Source organism: Leucopleurus acutus (assembly GCF_964270905.1).
Source record: "Leucopleurus acutus genome assembly, chromosome: 1".
Lineage (NCBI taxonomy): Eukaryota > Metazoa > Chordata > Mammalia > Artiodactyla > Delphinidae > Leucopleurus > Leucopleurus acutus.
The window spans coordinates 147,777,987-147,804,415 of NC_139142.1; the positions used below are offsets into that span (position 1 = coordinate 147,777,987).

At 43.2% G+C, this 26,429-nt stretch overlaps 1 protein-coding gene across 1 annotated transcript; it reads right to left on the reverse strand.

Annotated features, from left to right (window-relative positions):
* Positions 1–20,729: 20,729 nt before the first annotated feature.
* On the reverse strand, positions 20,730–24,308 carry MAGEL2 (MAGE family member L2; the record flags this gene model as incomplete). Its single annotated transcript, XM_082843449.1, has 1 exon — positions 20,730–24,308. One exon carries the CDS (start codon positions 24,306–24,308, stop codon positions 20,730–20,732), a length of 3,579 nt encoding a protein of 1,192 aa, XP_082699575.1.
* Between the last annotated feature and the right edge of the window lie 2,121 nt (positions 24,309–26,429).

Sequence of the window (26,429 nt, forward strand, 5' to 3'; positions counted from 1 at the left end):
TGTGAGTAATAAATCTTGTTTTTTCCAAGTCCCCTGATAGTTGTTGCTGAGATACACCTTGCAATCATAAGAACCACAGGCGCTGGTCCAGCCACATTGGCTCAGCAAGGGGAGATGCCTGTAAGGGCTGCTATAAGCAGGATGGGCCCAGGTGAGCACCGCAGTCATTCCTAGATGATAGCATTACTATAGAATGAGACCAACACAAAACAGGGTGTAAGGTAATCGAGGTGCAAAACAAGCCCATAAAAATGAAGAATAAGGATAATCCTCATAATGGGTGTCTCCTAGTGAAATGAAGCCTTTGCAAGAGACAGACTAAGGCTTAAATATAAATATATGTATAATACAGAGACAGAACAAATAAGAGAACTGAAAGGGATCCCATAGCTCAATAAATAACTTTCAGGAAATTTATACAGGATTATTTATAACTAAATAATCAACAAGCTGGTTAGAAGAAAGCGTTCATGGACTTCAGGGGTCCCAGAACACAGTTGAAAATTAATAAATTTTTATTGAATAAAGAGTTCAATGAATGAGTTGCTTGGTGCTTCACTTTGAAGAGAATCAAGGAGAATAAAGTACTTTTGTGTGGAGTCTAACCCTTGTTTTCCTGAAAATTTTGTTCAGTGATTTAAAAGAATCTTTACAAAGTCTGACCCAGAAATGGCAGGTAATCCCTAATTTTAACAGGTCTGGAAGAATCCAAGAGGCTGCATGATTTGAAAAATCTAGGCTAAAACTATTAAGATCAACATAGTAAGCTAACTATTATCATATTAATTTTATTTATGACAATGCTGCAAATAAGAGATTTTAAGTGAAATTACTAATGCTGTGATGTCACTGAGGAGTGTCAAGACAAGATTCTGTTATATGACCTCTTTACATTTATTTATTTATGCGTGCACACACACACACACACACACACACACACACACACACACACACACACAGATTTACTTCCCCTTGCCCTCCATCTACTTCCAGATATTTTCTTCTACCATTACTTCCATTTAGAATTCATTTCTAGAACCTCACTCCTTCTACTTATTCATTTTTTCTTATTCTTAAACCATTGTTATCAGAGTTTCCCTTCCTATTACCTTATTACTGCTAAACCCAATGAATGATTTTCTATCACCATCTAAATCTGTGAGCGGTGCCTGATTCTCTCCTCTCTTGGTTCATTTAACATCACATTTTCCTAGTGCCTCTGTCAATCTTTTGGATCATTATTTTTCTTATTTTTCTGTTGTGGACACTTCTTCCACTGCTTGCATATTCCATATCTGCTTTCTGAACTTCCCATCCCTGACTCTCTACTCATTTTGTATAATCAGTCACCATCTAAATTCCATCCAGGGTTTCAACCACTGTCTCTATGCTGACTCCCATATTTTTATCTCCAAGCACATATGGAACTAAACCCACAATGGAATATATGAACACCTTCTAGATCACCCCAAGTGCTTTCCAGAATAAAGCAATAAACAAACCAACAAACAAATGAATGCATCTGCCTATGTGAATTATTTCCTAGATATGTGATACAAATATCAGAAACTGAATACCCACGTCAGTAGCTACCTTTCTGTGTTCCTTTACCCAAATAAGCACACCTGTATACATCCAGTCACTCAAGCCAGAAAACTTAGAGCTGTATTTAACTTTGATAGCTTTCCATATCTCTCTTGTCTTTGAGTGCAAGGTAGTTGGCAAGGGATGGCTCCACTTAATCTCCAAATCTATTGCTTCTCTCCATCTCACTGCCACTATCTTACCTTAGCAAGCTTTTACTCTTTACTGGATTATTGGACTAGCTTCCATCTGGTTCCCCTGTCTCCTTAATTATTCCCACTCAATCCATTCTCTTCACCCTAGTCAGGATGATTTTTCTAACCTTAGAGGAAAGACCCTCTGTTCTTCCCCTCAGTGTATGTCACAAATTTGACTCTGGGGATAGAGGGGCTGAGGGTAACCTTACAATTTTCCAGTTGGGAAATTAACCAGTTGATACTTCTTACTGTCTAAAAGGGCATAGTTGGGTGCAACCTAGTACCACGTGACAGTCTCGGAGAGGGATCTACCCTCCCAATTAGGGACGCAGGTGGTTTTTCACCTTCCTTCTTCAAACCAAATAGCTGCTAATTCACAAAGAATGTTCAAACTTTTCTTTCCTGCAGAGTTCTGCCAATACCTTAAGCTGATCTGGAATTTTCAGTCTGAGACAGACTTTTGAATCTGGTTGTGCCTTGACTCATCAATCTCCTGTGCAATGTCTCACGTACCAGACCTGAAAGGAGGTCTCATGTGAAGAAGGTTCTATCATATCTTAACTCCTGTTTTCTCTGTGTCCTTTGCCACAGTCATCTCCCTTGAAACTCTGCCCCATCCAGGGGTCTGCCCTCTCCTCCTCTGCCACTTCCTCTCCTTGTCACATAATGGTATCCTGGCCACCAAGATACTTTTTACGCCACTTCAGATGCCCACTGCCTCTTAGTCATTTTTGCTTCAGCTCAGTTTATATTGAGCCAGTAGTTGGTGGAAAGGAGAATGGTTAAGTTTTTTTGTTTGTTTGTTTTTTCCCACTGCCTATGGCTCCATAGGGGAAGGGGAAGATGTACTCTCATTCCAGGGGTGTTAGAGAAAAGGGTCTCTTTTCTGAGGCAGAGCTGGTTTTCTCCATGAGAATCTGAGTCTACACAAAAGCATCAAAGCCAACCCGGCTTAGTGTAATGGTCTCATTATGCAAAAGGTGCTTTCACACCTTCTGAGCCCTTGGTTACTTTTAAAGCCTCCCTACAATGTTGACAGTGATTCATGACTTGCCCAAATCAGTTATCTTTAAGCCCCAGGATTTTCAGCCAGATAAAAGGAGCTCTAGGAGGTGGGGGAACCAGGGAGTATGGTAAGACTCATTTCATCTCTCTCAAAAAGTAAATCTGATTACACCATTCTCCTGATTAAGTGCCTTCAGAGGTCTCCTATTACTATTAAATGCCAAACCTATTATTATAATGTACAAGATCTTTCATTGTATTCCTTCTTCTTATGTTTCCAGATTCAACATTCTCCATTCCCAGCTCCTTCACATACACACACATACACTTGAAATTTTAGCAACAGTGATCTGCTGTCAGTTCTTTGAATGCAGAATACCTTTTCCAGAATACATCATCTTCTCCCTCCCCTTCTGTCTCTCAAATGCACCATGATCCCTTTCCCAGGCTTTCATTCATGCTTTCTCTCTGTCTGGAACATCTAATCCCTGAGTGTTTTACCATTTACTCAGCCTTCAAGTTTCAGTTTTTGTGACACTTCTGCTGATGACCTTCCCTAATCTCCTTAAATTTGTTAAACGTTCCTGACTTGTGATGCATGATCCACTGTAATTTTGCTATCATTGAACTTATAGTCCTCCACTAGTCTGGGAGCTCCAGAAAACATGGTTTGTGTCTCTTTTGTTCAATTTATACCCTAAACTATGCATGTCTTAGGTGGTCTCTCTACTCAGAAACCATCTCCCATCTAATAATTGCTACCAATACAAAAAGGTGGTCACAGCACATAAGTCTAGGCTATATAGTTTGTTCCCCCAGAGCTCAGTTGTGATACATGTCTTAGGCTTTTCTTTCCAAGAAAAAACAACCATCCTCCAACCCAGGGATTTCTTCTAGATAATGAAATTGAGTTTGTTGTTAGACACAGTGGCTCCCATATGGCCAACCCTAAAGATTTTAAGCAGACAACATTCAACACAGCCAATTCTTTCTAAACAAGGTACAAGGAGCTCAAATATGTGCCACAGGCATTTGACTCTGAGCTGCAATGTGTACATACACAGAGAACATACAGGCTTCACTGCCTGACTCTCATTCAGTTTAACAACGATGGCTACAGGAAATTTATTCATTTATTCAACTCATATTTACTGAAAATTTACTGTAAGTCAGGCACTGTGAGAAGAGCTGAGAAATCGATAGTGAGAAAAGGAGACACCACTCTTGCCATCGTAAAGCTTGCAGCCTGGTAAGGAAGACAAACAATCATCATAGATCACCAACAACTATGGGGTATCCTACAGAGCAAGAGTGCTTTTCTAAATCAGAGGATAATTTCTATGTGGATTTTTCTGAGCTGATTATGATTGGGTGTTTAGGCTTTCTTATTGCTCTGCCTTCCCCAGTATGTCCAAACAACCTACCCTCTCTCCTAGAATTACAAGTTTCTATAATCTTTGGACACAAACAACAAATTAGATAGAAGCATTATCTCAGACTAGATACCCAATGGCTAAAGGGCTGATCTCTCCCTAGAGAGGGTCCCAGGAGAAACGGGAAAGATTAAGCATTGAGTTGGGACCCATGCTATAAAATAGGGGTCCCCAACCCCCGGGCCATGGACTAGTACTGATCTGTGGCCTGTTAGGAACCAGGTCACACAGCAGGAGGTGAGAAGCGGATGAGCAAGTGAAGCTCCATCTGTATTTACAGATGCTCCCCATCACTCGCATTACTGCCTGATCAGTGGCGGCATTAGATTCTCATAGGAGCGCAAACCCTACTGTGAACTGTGCATGCAAGGGATCTATGTTGTCCGCTCCTTATGAGAATCTAACGTCTGATGATCGCAGGTGGAGCTGAGGCAGTGATGCTAGCGCTGGGGAGTGGCTGCAAATACAGATTATAATTAGCAGAGAGGTTTGACTGCACAGAGACCATAATAAATCAATTGCTTGCAGACTCATATCAAAACCCTATCAGTGAGTGGCAAGTGAAAACAAGCTCAGGGCTCTCACTGATTCTGCATTATCATGAGTTGTATAATTATTTCATTATATATTACAATGTAATAATAATAGAAATAAAGTGCACAATAAATGTAATTCACTTGAGTCATCCAGAAACCATTCCCTCCCTGCCCCACCCTGGTCTGTGGAAAAATTGTCTTCCATGAAACCAGTCCCTGGTGCCAAAAAGGTTGGGGACAGCTGCTATAAAAGGATCCCTGTTCTAAATGAACATTCCTTTTTACTGAACCATCAACTTCAACCCTCACCTCACTGCTCAAGATCACATATTACCCATTTCTATCTATCTTCCATCCACATTTTCTATCCCTTAAGTCCTGTTTGAACTATCAAGAACTGAAAAATTAGACATGCAGTTGCATATGTCTTTTTACATTCTTTTCAGTCTTTGAGTTTCATTCTTTGGAGTCAGAGTTTTGGTTGCTCCTTCAAAGTAAGTGCCTCATGCCTACAAGTGGTCTGACCTTCCAGGTACAAATGGGAGAGTGGGGTATGAAACACATGTGAAACACTCAGACAAAGAATTCAACATGGAATCAAGCCACAACTCCTTTCTCTGCTCAGCATTTAAATATAAAGAAATGTAGTAATTATTTCAGATCTTCCATTTTTACCCACTTTACTCAAAAAGGTAGGAACTAGGATTTCATCCCACAACTATGTCCTTCTAGAATATTACTTCTCACTTGCATCACAGGCATCACCGGTGTCAGTTGGATCCCATAATTCCTACGAGTCCCTGGTAATTGTGCGTCTCCTTTACTTTTCCAAATGAGAATTTTCATTACGGCCAGCCTTTCCCTTTCTCTGATTGACTATTTGATGTTGAGAGAAAATAACATATCCAAGTCCTTGACCATGAAAAACCACATCAGGACTTCAGTATCATTCAGAAATCCTGAACTTTGAACTGGCTTCAATACGTAGATGAACTTTGGGTTGTCTCCCTTAGGAAAGGAGTTTGCTCAACATGTAAGGAGACAGTGAAGTGAATATTCGATGAACAAAATGGCCACCTTGGCAGAGAAAATGCTATATCTTCATCCAATCTTATTTTCCCCGGGACTCACAGCTGGCCTACATTCCAGTCCACAGTCATAGTTAGTTGACACCATGTGGTTGAATTCCAACTGATGGGATGGAGGCAGAAATAAAGCACTCCACTACCATATCTGGTCCATAAAACCCTCTGACAGAATCCTCCACACTCTCTTACTTCCTCTGACAGGTGAATGGCATAGATTCTAATAACCAGGTGCCAAGCAGAGTCGTAAGTGAGCAGGTGCCTCAGTCCCTGAATAATTACATGGAGCAGAGCTTCTCAATCTCCACTCTCTTTAACCCATACTGACATTTGCATAATCAAGAATAATGTGATATCATATAACATGACAAGACATGACATCTCACCTAACATACCATAATGTAACATGACATGACATAATATAACCAAATGTCTGAGATTTGGGGGTTTCTTTGTCGTTGCGGCTTAGTGTTAATTTATCTGAGCAACCCATAAGTAATCAGAGAGGGGATATATCTCTGAGGACCTGGTATTTGATCTGAAACCACCCCATGGTTTTAGAGAAAAGCAATCCATTTAAATACCTGGGAACCAGTCATTCTAGGTAGAGGGAACAACACACAAAAACCAAAGTCTGGGAGGCTGTGTTTAAGAAACAGAAAGAAACTAGTCCATCTGGTTTCTAGTGAATGAAGAAGAGAGAGGTAGGGGATGAGGTTGACAGCGTAGGTGGAGACTGGATCATGTAGGACTCTGTGGGTGATTGTGAAGAGCCTACAGTCCACAACAATTGTGAAGGAACATCACTGGAAGATTTTAAGCAGGGAAAAAACATGACCCTATTATGATACATATGTTTCTAAAAGTTAATTTGGGCTACTCTGGGAAATGGCTCAAGAGGGGAAGCAGAGACATTACATAGGAGAAATGTTCCAGGCAAGAGATGCTAGGGACCTAACATAAGGCAAACGTCGTTGAAAGGGGAGAATGGATATATTGCATGGAGTCATTTAATGAGAGTCCAGAGAAATCATATGGATTATACGTTTATGTAATTTTTTTTTTTTTTTTTTTTTTTTTTGCGGTACGCGGGCCTCTCGCTGCTGTGGCCTCTCCCGTTGCGGAGCACAGGCTCCGGACGCGCAGGCTCAGCGGCTATGGCTCACGGGCCCAGCCTCTCCGCGGTATGTGGGATCTTCCCGGACCAGGGCACGAACCCGTGTCCCCTGCATCGGCACGCGGACTCCCAACCACTGCGCCACCAGGGAAGGCCCATTTATATAATAATTATATGTAAAATATATGGAGCGATAAATATATTAACAAAGCATATGGCTACTGAATTCTGCTAAATGTTCAGGAAGCTTACAGATAGTCTGTAGCAAGCCCTCATTTTAGAATTTTTAGACTTCTTAGTAGAGCTTTAGTGAAGCTAAAGTTCTCCAGAGAAACAGAAAATACAAAAAGCTGCTGGTTTACCCAGTGGCCACCAGATGGCCCTAATGGGATCTATTTCGCAGACCATGGATCACAGACAGAAGGAACTCTGTACTTGGACAGACCCAGATCCCACAGAACACTCTGCGGTATAAAACACGTTTGCTGTTGTTTACTGAGAATGGAAAATAATCCTCAAAGACATTCTAAAAATAAACTTGTTCACAGCCTAAGATGCTGTGTTATAGGATGCTACAAAACTGGAATTAAATGAGATCTTCCTGAGGTGGGAAAGTATTCACTTTAGGATGAAGAATAGTCATGTGCATGTGTTAAAAACATGTAACCTCACTCTGGGGAGTCAGCTAGAAAGTTGTCTAGACCTCATTGCCCTCTTCTAGGATAGCTTCTGGACACTCCTATTTAGAAACTCTATAGATAGTAAAGGGTACAATGAAGAAAAAAAGTGTAAAACTAAGACTTGCTGCTGACTATCTACGAGTGTGTTGAAAATTTTTTGTGAGATGTTCTTTTGCCAGTTTATTCATTGGGCTATTCATTTTCTCTTTATTGTCTTCTGAGAGTTCTTTGTATGTTCTGAATACAATTTCTTTATTAGATATGCGATGTACAAATATATTATCCAAGGCTGGGACTTGTCTTTTCTTTCCTTCAACAGTGACTTTGGCAGAGAAAAAGATTTTATCTTTAATAAAGTCCAATTCATCAATTTTTAATATCGTGGATTATGCTTTTTTGTTGTATCTAGGAACCCATCAACAAATCCAAAGGCATGCAAGCTTTCTTCTCTGTTTTATTCTAAAAGTTATATTGTTTAACATTTTATATTTAGTTCTATGATACATTTTGAGTTACTTTTCGTGTAAGATGTGGGATCAGCATCAAAATTTACTTTTTGCATATGGACTTACAATATTTCCACCATCATTTTTTGAAAAGAATATTCTTTCTTCATTGACTTGCCTTTGCATCTTTGTCAAAAAGTAGTTGACTATATTTGTGACAGTCTATTCTGGGTTTTCTCTTTTGTTTCATTGATCTGTGTGTCTATACTGTCGCCACTGCCATGCTGTCCTGATCTTAGAGGCAAAGTGTTGAGTCTCTAACCATTAAGTATGATGTTAGCAGCACATTTTTCATATAAACATTTTGTTAAGTTAAGGAAGATCACTTCTATTTCTAGTTTTTCAGGAGTATTTGTCATGAATGGGTGTTGAATTTCAGGGCCCTTTGTACTGATCTTCAGAGAGATTCTGCAACTTGCAACTCTTGCACTAATCCATTGCTCTTGTTGGAGGTTCGTTAGTGAGGAGGTGGGGCGTGGGGCAGGAGTTTTCTTTAAGCTTCTGATTAAGTCTCAGTCTTTCGGGGGTACAGTGTGCTTCTGTCGTGGGGGTCTTTACAGATATCTCTGTCCCTCCCTAGAGTTTTTCCCATCTCCTACCTTCTTTCTTGACTGTGATGCCCCCAGCCTATTTCCCTGGAGCTCTCTCACCTGTTGGCTTCAATTTTCTTATTCCTTAGATGACACAGGAATACTGGAGTGAGGCTGGAGTGGGTAGACATCCTTCCCCCAGATGGGATGAGGTTTCAGCACTGCTCTCTGTGAAGGCTTTCCTCCAGCCTCTGGCTTCCAGAGCTTCTGCCCCAGAATTTCACATCTTGAAACTCACTGGAGTTTCCTTCTCTCTACATTTCTGGGTGCTTGTATTGCTTTGCAGCCTCAGTTCTCTGAGGTGTCCAAGAAAACTCATTGATTGTCTGTTTGTCGAGGTTGTTCTTCATTTAAGTACAGAAAGAGCTTTGCGTGTTAGAGCTGAAACAAAAAGTTGATTTTTTTATTACCTTGATGGGGATGCATTAAAAACAATCAAAACTTGTATGAATTGGTAGGAAGCCTTTCGTGTGCTTTCACAAGACCTTGATTTCAGACAGTGCATTTCATCTCATTGTCTCCTGAAACAATCAGGAATTAGTGACTTTATTATGTGATTCTCTCCCTCAGTGCAACCTGCTTCCCTTTCATTCCTGCAGACTCTGGATTCCCTTTAAAATGTATTTCTTTCCCCCACCCTCCAGAGATCAGGAATCATAACCAAAGTGTAGACTTTAACATGGCTGTGGGGCCCCAGAGGTGTTAACCCAGGGTTCAGAATGACCAGTGATGATGGACTGGAACTCCGACTAGCTTTATCTTCTAGGTATCAGCACACAGCATGCCCCTAGGAAGGGCATCTAAGTCTCTGGTGGCTCCTGGTTTCCAAGAGCATAGGAATTCATTTTGATCAGTACCATGCTCCCTACATGCTTCCCTGGACAAGGAAGTCACTAGCACTGTCTGCCTCTCCATGAATACCATATAAACTCTTCAGGGAATTCTACAACACAGACCTGGACTCATTTTGGTACCTAAACCACACAGATGAAACTCAGACAGCCTTAAAAGGAGATGGCTTATCTATTTTTCTAGAATTATTTGAACACAGCTGGCCCTTTCCTCAAACTGAGGTAGCTTTCTCTGAAACTACTATTAATTTTTGAATAATGCCTCCTCTCAAAGACTTCAAGAAAAACTTCCCTTAGGTATATCCCTTTTTTGGGTCATTTTTTAGGTGTTTTATTATTTTTTTTAAAATTTCTCAGGCACACCCGTCGATCTCTCTCTCTCTCTCTCTCTCTCTCTCTCTCTCTCTCTCTCTCTCTCTCTCTCTCTCTTTTTTTCTGGCCGCGCAGCATGTGGGATCTTAGTTCCCCCACCAGGGATCAAACCTGGGCCCTAAGCAGTGAGAGTGCAGAGTCCTAACCACTGGACCACCAGGGAATTCCTTTAGGTATATCCTTTTTACAATGTACCCAAACGACTAGGAAGTACGCATCACATTAGAGACAAGTGAGTTTACATCCATCTTATCGAAGTCATGGAAGAAGTGACAAATGTGATCCTAAGGCCAGCTGGCCCCAGTAGCCCTGGCCAGCTGCACAAACCTGATTCATATATCCTCAGCCCACTCATTTCCACAGATGGACTTCTTAAGGGATCCTGTGTGCAATCTGTAGACAAGGATATTGTGCACCAACGCCTAATCAGCTAATGGGAGAGCAAGGCAAATCAATGTTCCCAAGTTACCCTCCTCATTTATGGGTGTCCATCTCCAAAAAAAAGGGCAAGCACTCACACCAACCTTGACCACTCAGTCTGCTCCAGGCACACTGAAATATGTTCTGTACCCAGTCCATGAATACCTCCTCCTGATGACCTTGGCACTAGGCAATTCCTCTTCTTAGAATGCTATTGTCCCAGACTTTTATGTGGTCTGACTCCATTCTGTCTTTAAAATATCAATGGAAATATGAATTTCTCAGAGTCCTTTTCTGATCACACTATCTACAGAGCCCCTTTATCTCCCTATAATTCGTCTTGTTTTAATTTCTACACACTATTGTCACTACTGACATTTCCTCATTTGTTTGCAACTCACCTCTCTTCAGTATAATGTAAGCGCCATGATAATGGGGACTTTTATCTGTGTCTTCACTCTTTTGTTGCTTTTCCAGAACCATGTGAACCCTAATAGTAGATGTTCTACTTATCTAAGGGTAAGTGGTCAACCCATGAAGCAGAAACAAAAGAATCTTGAATGGCACCTCATCTGAATATAAGCTTTCTTTAACCACTATTGCCTTTGGCTATCTCTGTAAACTTACTGGTTAATATAGAAATAAATTAACTGAAATGTTGATTTTCCTCTTGCTGAACACTTCTGCCTAAACATGGAGCTGGGTAACAGGATGATGGCATGAAGTTGCAAATGTATGCTATCAGCCTACTCATTGCAGAGAAACCTCAAAAATGTACTGTAGCAAGTGTAATGATAGTACCTAAGTCCCAGATTATAGAACTCACTGCCTTTACCACCACTATATTTGAGTATATTTTGAGTATATTTTCAATTCTTGTTTTTTTTAATATCTTTAACGGAGTATAATTACTTTACAATGGTGTGTTAGTTTCTGTTTTATAACAAAGTGAATCAACTATATATATATATATACATATATCCCCATATCTCCTCCCTCTTGCATCTCCCTTACACCTTCCCTATCCCACCCTTTAGGTGGTCACAAAGTGCAGAGCTGATCTCCCTGTGCTATGTGGCTGCTTCCCACTAGCTATCTATTTTAATTTGGTAGTGTATACATGTCCAAGCCACTCTCTCACTTTGTCCCAGCTTACCCTTCCCCCTCGCCATGTCCTTAAGTCCATTCTCTATGTCTGCATCTTTACTCCTGTCCTGCCCTTAGGTTCTTCAGAAAATTTTTTTTTATATTCCATATATATGTGTTAGCATACAGTATTTGTTTTTCTCTTTCTGACTTCCTTCACTCTGTATGACAGACTCTAGGCCAATCCACCTCACTACAAATAACTCAATTTTGTTTCTTTTTATGGCTCAGTAATATTCCATTGTATATATGGGCAACATCACTTTTATCCATTCGTCCTTTGATGGACACTTAGGTTTCTTCCATGTACTGGCTATTGTAAATAGAGCTGCAATGAACATTGTGGTACATGACTCTTTTTGAATTATGGTTTTCTCAGGGTATATGCCCAGTAGTGGGATTGCTGGGTCGTAGGGTAGTTCTATTTTTAGTTTCTAAGGAACCTCCATACTGTTCTCCATAGTGGCTGTATCAATTTACATTTCCACCAACAACAAGAGGGCTCCCTTTCCTCCACACCCTCTCCAGCATTTATTGTTTGTAGATTTTTTGATGATGGCCATTCTGACTGGTATGAGGTGATACCTCATTGTAGTTTTGATTTGCATTTCTCTAATGATTAATGATGTTGACCATCCTTTCATGTATTTGTTGGCAATCTGTATATCTTTGGAGAAATGTCTGTTTAGGTCTTCTGCCCAATTTTTTTTTTTCGGTACGCGGGCCTCTCACTGTTGTGGCCTCTCCCGTTGCAGAGCACAGGCTCAGGATGCACAGGCTCAGCGGCCATGGCTCACAGGCCCAGCCGCTCCGTGGCATGTGATATCTTCCCAGACCGGGGCACGAACCCGTGTCCCCTGCATCGGCAGGTGGACTCTCAACCACTGCGCCACCAGGGAAGCCCTTCTACCCAATTTTGGATTGGGTTGTTTGTTTTTTTGTTATTGAGCTGCATGAGCTGCTTGTAGATTTTGGAGATTAATCCTTTGTCAGTTGCTTCATTTGCAAATATTTTCTCCCATTCTGAGGGTTGTCTTTTCATCTTGTTTATAGTTTCCTTTGCTATCCAAAAGCTTTTAAGATTCATTAGATCCCATTTCTTTATTTTTGTTTTTATTTCCATTTCTCTAGGAGGTGGGTCAAAAAGGATCTTGCTGTGATTTATGTCATAGAGTGTTCTGCCTATGTTTTCCTCTAAGAGTTTTATAGTGTCTGGCCTTACATTTAGGTCTTTAATCCATTTTGAGTTTATTTTTGTGTATGGTGTTAAGGAGTGTTCTAATTTCATTCTTCTACATGTAGCTGTCCAGTTTTCCCAGCACCACTTATTGAAGAGGCTGTCTTTCCTCCATTGTATATTCTTGCCTCTTTTATCAAAAGTAAGGTGACCATATGTGCTTGGATTTATCTCTGGGCTTTCTATCCTGTTCCATTGATCTCTATTTCTGTTTTTGTACCAGTACTACACTATCTTGATTACTGTAGCTTTGTAGTATAGTCTGAAGTCAGGGAGCATGATTCCTCCAGCTCTGTTTTTCTTTCTCAAGATTGCTTTGGCTATTTGGGGTCTTTCGTGTTTCCATAAAAATTGTGAATTTTTTTGTTCTGGTTCTGTTTCAATTCTTATTTTATCCTTAACAATTTCAACTTTTCTGGGTAAATATGCTAATATCTTTTTTTAAATTGTAGAAATTCATAAGAGAGTGAAAATGAGCCACACACTGGGTAAAAGAGAGCGAGAGCTCAGAGACCAGGGCCAAACGCCCTGCTTGGCAATGGAAGGCAGAAATGGGGAAACCTGTGATATACTTGGAATTTCAGACATCAGTCATATGCTGCAGTCCAGGCTGGACTTTGCCCTTGACTCTGAGGTAGGGGCTGTGCTGACCCTGGGTTCTCCCAAAGGAGAAACAAGACACCCATTCTTGGATCATCTTCAGGTATAGGCTGGTATCTTCTCTTTGGAAACTCCACTGGATGTTATACTTATGTGCAGCAGAATTCCCTCCATCCTGAAGCAAGACTATATTAGAAACTAATTTCTTGTAAAATCGATGGTTTCATTAGAGAATTCTGTTTAAAGAAGACTTAACACAAATTTTATACAATCTCTTCCAAAAAGCCAAAGAGGAAAGAATGTTTTATGAAATTGGTAATGCTCTGGTACCAAAATCAGACAAACACAGTACCCCCTCCCCCATACCTCCCCAAAAAAGAAAGAAAGAATGAAAAACTACAGACCAACATCCCTCGTGAACATGGTTGTAAAAATCCTAACAAAATATTGGTAAATAAAATTCAGCAAAAGTGGGGTTTATTCCAAGAATGCAAGGCTGCTTTAATTTTCAAAAATAAATTAATGTTATCCATCCTGTTAATAGGTTAAATAGCAAAAATCACATGATCAAAGAAATCAATGCAGAAAAAACATTTAATAAAATGTTTAACACTCTTTTATGATAAAATCCCTAAGAAAAATAAGAATAGAAGGGAACTTCTTCAACTTGATAAAACACATCAGGTAACCTACAGGTGACATTATACTTAAATGGTGAAAGACTTTTTTCCCCCATCATCAAAATAAGGCAAGGATATCTGCTTTCACCCCTCCAGTCCAATATATTATGTGAAGCTCAGCACAAGACAGTAAAAGGAAAAAAAAGGTATACAGATAGAAAGGAAGAAATAAAATTGTCCCTATTTGCAGATAACGCAATGGATTACATAGGAAATCCTAAGGAATCAAACTCTCAGAACTAACATGGGAGTTCAGCAAGCTGCAGGCTACAAGACCAACATACAAATCTCTATACACTAGCATTGAACACATGGAAACTGAAATGTAAATGTAATATAATTTGTAATCACTCGTGAAGAATGAGATGCTTAGGTATAAATCTAACAAACATATCCAGTACTTGTACACTGAAAAATACAAAATGCTGATGAAAGACATCAAAGAAGATCCAAATAAATGGAGAGATATACTGTCTTTATGGATTGGAAGACTCAACATAGTAAAAAATGTCAATTCTCCCCAACTTCATATATAAGTTTAACTAAATTTCTTTTAAAAATCCCAGCAAATTTTTTATAGACAATCTTATTTTAAAATTGGCAATCTTATTTTAAAATTGATATTGAAAGTCGAAGAATCTAGAATAGCTAAAAATAATTTTGAAAGAGAAGAATAATGTGGGAAAAATCACTGTACTTGATTTCAAGTCTTATAATAGCCACAGTAATCAAGGTGGTGTAGTTATCACTGGAGGGATAGATTCACAAATCAATGAGACAGAACTAGCCCACACAAGCAGAGCTAAACTATTTTTTGACAAATGTGCTAAAGCAATTAGATGTTGAAAGCATAGTCTTTTCAATAAATGTTACTGTAACAACTGGACATCCATAGCCCCCCCCCCAAAAAAGGAAAAAATATGGAAAAGAAAAAGGATCTCGGCCTAAATTTCATACTTCATACACAATAAATTCAAAATGGATCATGGATTTAAATATAAGATATAAAACTATTAAACTTATAGAAGAAAACAGAAGAAAATCTTTAGGACCTACAGTCTGATAAAAAGTACTTAGATATGAAATCATGATACATAGAAGAAAAAAATCAGTAAATTGAACTTCATCAAAATTTAAAACTTTTGCTGTGTGAAAGGCCCTGTTACAAGGATAAAAAGCAAAACTATGGACTGGGAAAAAAACACTTTCAAATTGCATATATAATAAATGACTCAGATCTAGATTACATAAAGAACACCCCAAATCCCATATTATAAAACAAACAAAAATTTATTTAGAAATTTTTGTGGTATTAGGACACACCTACTAGGACAGCTACATTTTTTTTTTTTTGCGGTACGTGGGCCTCTCACTGTTGTGGACTCTCCTGTTGCGGAGCACAGGCTCTGGAAGCACAGGCTCAGCGGCCATGGCTCACGGCCCCAGCCACTCCGCGGCATGTAGGATCCTCCTGGACTGGGGCACGAACCCGCATCTCCTGCAACGGCAGGCAGACTCTCAACCACTGTGCCACCAGGGAAGCCCGACAGCTACAGTTTTTTTAACTGACTACACCAACTGTTGGTAAGGATATGAAATAAATGGATCTCTCGTACACTGCTGGTGGGAATGTAAAATGTTACAACCACTCTGGAAAGTAGTTTGGTAGTTTCTTTAAAACAATAACCATTCATTTACCATACCACCCAGCGATTATACCCAGGGGCATTTATCACAGATAAATAAAAATTTATATCCATACAATATTTATGTCCATCCCATGCACAGGGATGTTCATAGCAGCTTTGTAGAAGATCAAAGCTGGAAACAACCAAAATGTCCTTCACAGGTAAATGTTTTTGCAGCACTGCAAACGAATGAACTATGTACTGATACACACAACAACTTGGATGGATAACAAAGGCTTTATAGTGAGTGGAAAAAATGCCACTCAAAGGTAGATTCCATTTATATAACATTCTCAAACTGACAAAATTACAGAGAAGAAGAACAGGGCAATGATCGCCAGGGGGATGTTGGGGAAGTGATGCACATGACTATAAAGAGCAGCATGAGAGAAATCTTTGTAGTGGTGGAACAGTTCTGTATGTTGATTGAGGTGATGTTTACAGAGTCCACAGTTTTTTGTGATAAAATATCATTGAAATATACATAGTACCAATGTCAATGTCTTTGATATTGTACTACCGTTATATAAGATGTAAACATTGGGGAAAATTAGATGAAAGATGCAGAAGACTGTCCTGTACAATCTTTGCAACTTTCTATGAATCAATAATTATTTCAAAACAAAATGTTTTTAAGTATGTCTTGTAGAAGCCAAGAAAACCAGCACTCAAATCCCACAGCTTTGTGGCCCCAGCTGGCTCTGTTTCAGGGAAGAGTCTGAGTCACTAGAAAGCACACCCCAGGAAGGCTACTAGATAGGAAATGCTTCTGTGGTTATTGCTGGTTGATTGGACAACCTCAATCCCTCTATTAACCCTCTGAGAACCTCAAGCTGAAGTTACTCTGAACAAGTGAGGGCAAAGAAAGCCAGTCTTGCTGGGAAATGGATGGGCAGTTTGCAGAGTGAAGTCATTTGTACTGAGAAGGCATCTCTCTGAGACCCCAGGAGGATTCCTGCGGTGCCACCAAGCAAAATAGGAGAAAACTTAGAATGAAGGAGGCTCCCCATGTAGGCTTCATCTCTTAAAACAAAAAGGAGCCAGAGTAACTTTCAGAATCTTAAAGGATTAGGGGATCAGACCAGTGGACTAGTAGTGTTATAAATCTCTCCATGGGATTCACAATAGGACCCTTTGAACAATTTGGAAGAATGACATTGCTTGCACTATAGCTTGTGCTCTAAAGATGGATTGCTAGGCTTCCTTTCCCAGAGATTCCCTCCAGAGAAGCCAGATCTACTATCCTGCATGTCTTTCTTGTACACACAGGACTTTCTGGATTGGAAACAAAAGAAAACAGGAAGTTTGTGATCTAAATGTCAGAGGCTTCTTTCTGTTTTTTTTAAAAAAAATATTTTATATTGGCATATAGTTGATTAACAATGTTGTTAGTTACAGGTGTACAGCAAAGTGATTCAGTTATACATATACATGTATATATTCTTTTTCAAACTCTATTCCCATTTAGGTTGTTACAGAATATTGAGCAGAGTTCCCTGTGCTATACAGTAGGGCTTCTCTCTCTCTCTCTCTCCTTTTTTTTTGATATACCAATGTACTTATTTATTGGTACCATAAAATGTGCCCACTCACTTGAATTTGTGGTGCACCCATGGGATTAGTTACCATTCCCTGTATTATTCTAAAATTCAGATCATCATTTCTAGGTAAGCATCCTAAGATATTACCTTGCTTATAACTTAACATCCTGTACAACAGTGCCTGGATTCCACCACCTTGGGAAACACTTTAAATTTCTCTTCTTGAGGAGTCTACAGCTTAATTGGAAATGGCTGAGATCATTCCACAGCTTTGATGGGAACCTGCTAGCACCCACTTTCAAATTTTTCAGGCACAGATTTCATGTCTCTGCTTTGCTGCACACAATTTTGTGCTGGAGAAAACTGCACGTGGTTTTCTGAGGAAGCCTTTGGTCTTTTCAGCAGAAAGCTCACTGGACCACCTTGATGCTAGTATGTTTGTATGGGGGTGGAGGGCAGCTGTGCATATCATAATGTCTCCTCCACTTTCCTGAGTAGTTTTCCTTGTGAAAAAGCTTCTGCCCCCACTACAGATTATTTCCATTCAATATATTCCTATATGAAGAATTTCTAGGTAAGATAGTGTTAATATTTTTAAATCTCTTGGAGATGCAGTTGACTGAATTTATTTCAGGGTAATTTGTAGTAATTTATAGTTTCATCAGCCGTATAAACTGGGTGCCAGTTTCATGATAACTTTATTTGCATTGGATATTCCATGGGCTTTTATTTCATTCTATGCTAATTTAATAAATGAAAGCTGGAATACTGGTCTAATATTTATAATAGGTAATATTGTCCTCACGTATTAGTGAGGTGAAACAGTTTACAATGTCATTTTCCATTTGTATTTCTTTTTGTTTTTTGTCACCTGTTATCTTTTGCCCATTTAGTTTATAGAGGTTTTAGGTTTCTTCATTTTACAATAAAAATCTTCATACTAAATTTATCTATATTCTAGAACTTTGAAATAATGGGTCTTGAATTTTCTCTCATTGCTTCTTACCCTGTAGTTTCCCATTTTCCTGGATTTTTGTTTTCTGCCTTCTGATTTCATAATGTCAGCTGTTCTTTCTTAAACCTTTCAGTGGAATATTTGGTCAAGTTTGTTTGTTTGTAGTTACAATTGTATTATTATTGTAACTTATCTTTAATTACATTTTAAATCTAGTCAGGTCTTAAGCCTTGGCATTGCTTAAATTAGGTATTTGCTTTATATCCGATGATGGGATAAATGAGATTAAGGATTGTCAATGGGAAGTGAGCCTTTCTGCCCTGAAGTAAAGCCACACCTTAAGCATGGCACCAAAGTCATATGATGCTACTTTCCAAATTTTGCTCCACAAAAAGCCACTTGCTCAAGTCCCCCATGAGTGAATGATTTGGAGAAAACTATAAAAAACATAATAAATAAACTAAAACCAAATAAGAAATACTAGACCTATGTGTTACTTTTCTGGCCCAGCAAAGCCTCTTTGGGGGATACTTCTCAGTTGGGACAGGGCTGTTGCCTTCAATGGGCATTTGCTGTTGTCGTCAAAATAACTAAAGACTGATTGGGGCAGTAGCCCAATACTCTCTGAACCACGGAGCTTACAAGAAACTTCTTCAGAATTTCTGGAAAACCTGGTCACTTGGACAACTTACCAAAGATCCCCTGTAGCCAGGCAGGTCCCAGGGTGGGGGCAGTCGGGGAATGGACTCTGCATCTTATGAGTTCATCTCCTCTTCTAGAAACTCAGCTTCCTAAATGCAACTGGATTGGACGTGGAGAGGAGGTTTCACCTTGCCCTATGACATAAGAAAAAAGAAGAAACGTTTGGGCCCAAATGCAAGTAGAATTATGGGCAAGGGTTATGAAGCAAGTACTAGCCTAAACCCAGGGTATTTGGGGTGTTTCTTCACTGCGGCAGGGGCTGCACTGAGCCACTGCAGGAGCAACAGAACTGTGGCAGGCCACTAGGGGGCAGACGAATACCACTTTTGCCATTTACCTCCTCTCTGGAACTTCATCTTCACCAAGAGAAGGGGGGTTTAGGGGTGAGGTTCTGGATCCTTCTAGGACAGTAGAGATGGCAGAAGCGCTGATGGTCCCAATCCACGTGAAGACAGTGGTACCTTCAGGAAAGTCCTTTTGCACACACCAGCCTGGTCAGGTGTGCATGAATATCTTTCTCCGAAACTCTCCTGTCCACATCCACTCCCTCCCACACCAGGCCCTGCACCCAAAGGCTGACTAAGGCTATTTAGCACATCAGACGTTGCCAGCTGAAGTCCCCTGTATGTTACAACTGATGGCCCCTCCCAGGAGCTTCAGCTAGACCTCCGTGTTGTCCGCCTCCTTCCCCCCTACTGCCTGCAATCTGCAGGATCCCCAGTTCAGTGAAGCCTGGTATTTCCTTTTCCCTGTTCTAAACCTGGATGTTTTGCAGGGAGTGTGTTTCAATGCCCGTGTCAATGTGTTGATGAAACCCACATTTCCTGAGCTGCTGGACACCCACCACCCACCACATGACTGACCAATGCCCCTTTGGCCAATTCATCCCTGTGGCTAACAAACTTGGTAGCTGTGGTCCTGCAGGCAGATGGTCCTCACTTCTCACATAACCTTAAGAATATTTTCTGCTCCAAATTACAACATTATTGCCTTGGCACAGACATGTCCCATTTAATTATTCTACTTGAGCCTTAGACACTCACCTACAAAATGGGAATAATGCCTACTTTGAAGGATTATTGTGAGGAGTCAAGAGGATTAAAAACCTCCTCTTGATCCAGCCTTGCTGACTTAAGTTTTACTTTTGCTTTAATCTTACGTTTCACCACCCATTGCAATCGCTGCCTAATTACAATGCATGTAGCACTGTCTTTGACAAGCAGTTTCGTCACCGTGGTTTCTACTATCACTGGTAGTTGTCTTGATGTTCAGCTGTATTTGGAGAGTACGGTAAAACTTGGCTCGCACTATCTAGAATAAAAATTAGAATAAAGACAAACACTTCCATGTTATGCTGAAATTATATTTATATATAGATATAGATATAGATATTTACTTTTCTGCAGACAGCTTTTACTGATGAGTCATTTTAACGTTCGAAGAACAGCCTATTTTGATGCTACATAATCTGTACCAGAATGAGATGGATAGCTTCTCAAATTCATTTCACAAAGCCAGCACAACTCTGATAGCAAAACATAACAATTATAACACAAAACAGAGAATCACAGATCTCACTTAAAAATACAGATGCCAAAATACCAAATAGAACAGTAGCCAGTTGAAATCAACACCACATGAAAATGTACAAAGCTTTGGCAGATATGAAAGCAAATTGAAATTCAAACTTACACACAGAGAACTGGAACATAAACACCAGAAACAAAACGTCCCCCCCACCCCACCCTGTCAGTGGCCTCAGGCCGGGGACCCAAAGGAACAATGAGATATCGGCTAAACCACATTAGCGGGGAGGGGGGCTGCTGGTGGGGTCATCGGCTTTATCATCGGGGCCAGGCTCATCCTCATCCAAATCTTCAGACTCACACTCTGCCAGCGCTTCATAGTACTGGTATGGCCAGAACCGTGGATCTTTCTTATAGAGCTTGGCCAAAAACTTCAGGACAAGCATCTTGCTGGTTTCGAGGAATGCTCGGGGGCCCCAGAGGAACTCATATTCTGCTGGCTCAGTAAAAGGGATTCTCCTGTACTCTAGGTACTTCTCTCTTACAAACACTTCGGTGATGAGCTTCTTTGTATTTCCGAAGAGACCATGTGTCTCCCGGACATCCAGCCCTAACTTGTACAGAAAAGTAAAGATCAGGTCCTCCCTGACACAATTGCCTTTCATAAAGATGAGGCTCAGAACCACCATCAGGAGTCCTACCTTGGGCCTGTCTAAATAGGATGACGCTGCTTCACCCTTCCGACCCTTGTTGATGAGAATATAAGAGTGGTTTTTGGGATCAATTTCCTTCAATTGATAACCAAAGACACACTCCAGCTTGTGGCTGGCACGGCTGATGATTTCTAAGCACTCATCTTTATATTCACGGATGATGAATTTCACCATCTCTGAGCGCTTGATGGGCACCTTGGCTTGGTCCTTGACCAAGAGGAACTGCACCAGTGCGTTTGCTCTCTCATCCAAGGGAGACAGTGGCTGAGTCTCCATCTTGGGGTCATCTTGGGTTGCACCAAATCCCTGAGCAAGATTAGGGAGCTCAGAGATGATCAAGGACGAAGGGCTAACTGGGCTTTCCCAGAGACCCAGGGCCCTTGAGGTGCTCGGGCCCTCCCAGGCACTCAGGGCCCAAGAAGTGCTGGGTCCTTCCCAGCCACTCAGGATCCGGGAGGTACTCGGGCCCTCCCAGCCACTCAGGCCATGGGAGGTGCTCAGGCCCTCCCAGTCACACAGGACCTGGATAGGGGTTTGAACCTCCCAGTCATTGAAGTCCACACTTTCCCAGGGCCTGGGGGCCTGCCAGGTGCGCATGCTCAGCATCTGGCCCCTGCCATCCTCCTCTTCGGTATTCAGATGCTTCTTCTTCCGGGTAGCCTTGCCCGAACGACGCGGAGGCTCAGCGGAGGTCTTCGAGGCCTCTTGAGTGGTGGCCATTGCCTTGGGGGCAGCTGCCGTCGCCATCAGGATGCTGGGCCCTGCCTTGGACGCCTTCGAGGCATTCACATTGGGCTGTGGAACCCATGGGACTGCAGGCAAGGCCTCAATGCAGGCAAATGGATCCTGCAGAGCAAGTGGCAGTGATTTGGGGGTCTCTGAGGTGGCAGACGGGCCCTTGAAGGCATTAGAAGAGGCAGGCTGGAACTGGGAGGTAGATGGAAAGACCCTTGGGGTGGCAGTAAAGGTCTCAGATGCGGCAGGCAAGTTTTTCCAGGGAGTTGGCAGGTGTGCTCCAGCAGTTGGCATTGCCCTGGGAGCACAAAAAGTGCCACCGAAGATCATCCGGTCCTTTGAAGGAGCCTTGCGTTCCTTTGAAGAGGTCCTACGTTCTTTTGAAGAGGTCCTACGGTCTATAGAGGAGGCCCTGGATTCTCCTGATGGAGTCATCAATGATTTAGCAGAGCCCATGGGAAAATTTGCCCCCACTAAGGGGGCTCCGGGCTGGCCCTGCAAGGCTGAGGGGGGGCCCTGCCAGGAGGGCTGGAGTTGCATGGCTGGCAGCTCTGCTTGCGAGCCCGAGGGCTGGGCCTGCTGGGTGGGTAGCTGGATTTGCAGGGCCTTTTGGGAGGCGGAGGCCCCGTGAAAGGGCTGGTCCAGTTGAACCAGTGGTGGGCCCTGCCTCTGGGCCTCCTGGGTGGGCAGGGCCTGCCAGAATTGCCCGGGGGCCTTTGGAGCCTGCCAGGCCAGGCTGGCCTGGGCTTGCTGAACTTCCTGGAACTCCATTGAGGTTGGCATCTCGTGTGGCACCGGAGCTTGGCCTTTCGGGGCCTGCCAGATGATGGGTGGGCAGTGCACAGCCTGCGGGGCTGACAGCGCGGCCGGCAGAGGGGCTGGCATCACGGCCGGGGGCGCCTGCGGAACAGCGGGAGGTGCGGTGGGCATCTGCAGTGCTGGAGGGGCCGTCGGCACCTGTGGGGCCGCCCGAATTGGTGGAGCCGCCCTCAACTGCGGGGTGGGCAGCCGAGCTTGTGGGGCCTGCCGCAGAGGTGGTGGGGGCGGCAGAGCCTGCCAGAGAGGCGGCGGGGTGGCCAGGACCTGCGGGGCAGGTCGGATGGGTGGCGGTGCCTGGCGGATCAGTGGAGGTGCCTGGCGGATTGGGGGTGGGGCCTGGCGCACCGGCGGGGGGCCCGGGCGGATGGGCGGTGGGCCCGGTCGGATGGGTGGTGGCCCCGGGCGCACAGGTAGAGGTGCCTGCCAGGCAATCGTTGGAGCAGGCCAGGTGACCTGTGTGGTCTGCCAGCCCAGGGGCGTGGCTGGCCAGCCTTGCGGTGGGGCCTGCCATCCCGGCGAAGTGGTCTGCCAGCCCGGGGGTGTGGCCAGCTGCGCTGGCGGGGCCTGCGGACCCTGGGGAACCTGCGGAGGAGCCCTTATAACCTGTGACTGGATCTGCAGGATCAGAGGCTGAGCCTGTGGGGCCCAGGAAGCCATAGGCTGCGCAGGTGGGGCCGGCGCAGGCGGCTGCACCATCGGGGCTCCTGTAGCTGGAGGCTGGGTGATCGGAGCTCTTGAGCCTGCAGGATGGATCATCAGGACTCCAGGACCTGGAGGCTTGGCCATCGGGGTTCCTGGAGGCGGAGGCTGGGCCATCAAGGGTGCCGGGGGTGGAGGCTGGGCTATCGGGGCTCCTGGAGCAGGAGGCTGGACCATCAGGACTCCCGGAGTCAGAGGCTGGGGAATCAGGACTCCTGGAGCTGGAGGCTGAGCCATAGGGGTCCCCGGAGGGGGAGGATGGGCCATCGGTGTCCCCGGAGGGGGAGGGTGAGCCATCGGTGTCCCCGGAGGGGGAGGATGCGCCATGGGGGTCCCCGGAGGGGGAGGATGAGCCATGGGGGTCCCCGGAGGGGGAGGATGGACCATCGGGGTCCCAGGAGGGGGAGGATGCGCCATCGGGGTCCCCGGAGGGGGAGGATGAGCCATTGGGGTCCCCGGAGGGGGAGGATGCGCCATTGGGGCTCCGGGAGCTGAAGGATGCATCATCAGGACTCCCGGAGTTGGAGGCTGGGCCATCGGGGCTCCCGGAGGGGGAGGATGGATCATCAGGACTCCCGGAGTTGGAGGCTTGCCCATCGGGCCTCCCAGAGGGGGAGCCTGGACCATCGGGCCCCCTAGGGCCGGAGGTTGGGCCATGGGAGCCACTGGGGCAGGCGGCTGGCCCTGTGGGGCCTCCCAAGCAGGCTGAGGTGCCTGCCAAGCGGCCAATGAAGCCTGCAAATCAATCGGAGGTGGATCCCAAGGGACTGGTGGAGCCCGAGAGGAGGCGGGCGGAGCCCGCATCAGAACCGTAGGGCGGCTATAGACCGGAGGCTTAGGGGCCTCCGCCGGGGGACTCGAATCACCCAAATTCTTACTTAGCTGCGACATGTCCTTTTGCTCTGACAGCTGGTGAGCCTTTTCCTCCGACAGCTGCTGGGCCTTTTCCTCCAGAGAGAAGAGAATGCCTACGTGGCTGCTGAGAGGATTCCTCCCTGCTGACTGGTGAATAGGAAGTGAGTGCCCTTAGCTCTGCAGCTTTCCGCAGTAAGGAGGAGGGGGGAAGGGGGCTCAATCCCGCCCCTTCTCCGCCCCCGACCACCACAAGTGGATAGTGCATAGGGGCGTCTACCAGAAATCCTGGCTGACACAAGATCCCTCCTCACTCCGTCCAGTCCCCAAATGCAGCCTCGTCAGACTCCCCATGGATGAGTTTTCACAGGGGAGTGACAGGAACAGATTTATGTTTTAGAAATCACTCTACTGCATTATAGAGTTGGGAACAGACCACTGGGAACATGGAAGGTATCCATGAAGGGGGAGATGGTGTGGTCTGAGCTCAGATACAGCAAAACTGGAGCCGGAGGAAGGGAAATATATATATATATATATATATATATATATATATATATATATATATATATATATGTGTGTGTGTATATATATATATATATATATACACACACACACACACACTATATATATATATATTTCAAGAGTGATAGTAGGCAGCTATTATAATTTAATGTAAGTGTGAAAGAGACGTGTGTCCTGGGAAAGTGGGAAATTGCTGGTGTAGATGATTCTCTTAGGGACACAGTGGAAGCTGGTAGGAAGAGAGATTGATGGGTATTGGATGGGACACGGGCATTTACAGTGCTGTGGACCTGCCAAAGAGAGATACCCTGCAGACACTCCTGTATAATGGCTTGAGATTCAGAAGATAAGTGAGCTGGGAGTCCAGATACTCTTCATGGAAATAGAGCTGTTGCAGGGATTGTGGATGCAGAAGAAGAGTGTTTAGGGTGAAACTCCTATGAAAGGTCTTTCTTGGAGGATACAGTCATTTTCAGACCCAGGAAGAGAAAAAAGATGGCAAAGAATAGAGAAGGAAAGAGATCCTGGAAATTGAGATGTTCCAGACATCCATGAGAGGAAGCATTTTTAGTATGGTGGATAATTCCCATGGAATAACTGGGATGAAAGGACCAGGTATGTTTCCTGTTACTTGTTTATCAGTTGCAGAGCAAGAAAGAAATGGTAACAGCGACAACCAAAAAAAAATGCACTAGAAAGTAATAAAATGGGTGAATGAATAGATCCATGGTTCATATACAGGAAAAACAGATGAAGAGTAACACACAGAATTGGGGGGACATCTACTCAGCCAAATCAGTTTAAAAATTAGACAAACAATGTATTAACAGATAAAGCAGAAGACATCAAATGTATTGAGTAACACTATACTACTTCATGATGAAAGGAAATGACAGTCTCAGCTCTAGTTGGGTAGTTTTCTGGAAATGTACAAAATACTAAATATCAAAGATGTTTAGTTTAGAAGAGGCTATTTGCAGCCTAGGGCAAGAGTCTGGAGTGACAAAAAAAAAACCATGAAAGATGCCACAAGGGGGCAGACGAGAATGATGAAGGCTACACCCCACTCCTCCTCAAATTTGATAATTTATGAATCCCAGTGAAGGCATATACACACTCCCAAGTTTACTATTGCCTTAAATAATGAAATAATAATTTGGGAGTGAGGTTTCAGTAGTTTTTCTGGCAATTGAAGGGATGAGAAATGTTGTTATCCCCCAGGAACATCTTCTTTTCAGAGGCCAGCAGCTCTTCCCTGGTGGCTGTTGATGTGCCATGCCTATATAACCCCAGAAAGATGCTTATACAGAATGGATATTCCATGTCTCATGGTTTCAGATCCCTCCTGTAGGTTAATAATAGTCAATCCATATAAGAGTTCTCAGTTTGATGGGGTTTAGAGCTAACGACTTCATGGGCGCCAACTCTGGACCCATAACCCTCATGTTCCCCTATTACCAACCTTGTCACATAACAGTTGCTGGCTGTGGACGGCTTTGGGAAAAATCAGTTTATTTTTCAGCCTATGACATTTCTACCCTCAATAAAGCACTTTTTCCTCCTCTAATTCCAATATATAAATTCATCAGAGATCAAGTTCTCCCACTAACCATTTTTTTTTCAGGATTATGGCGG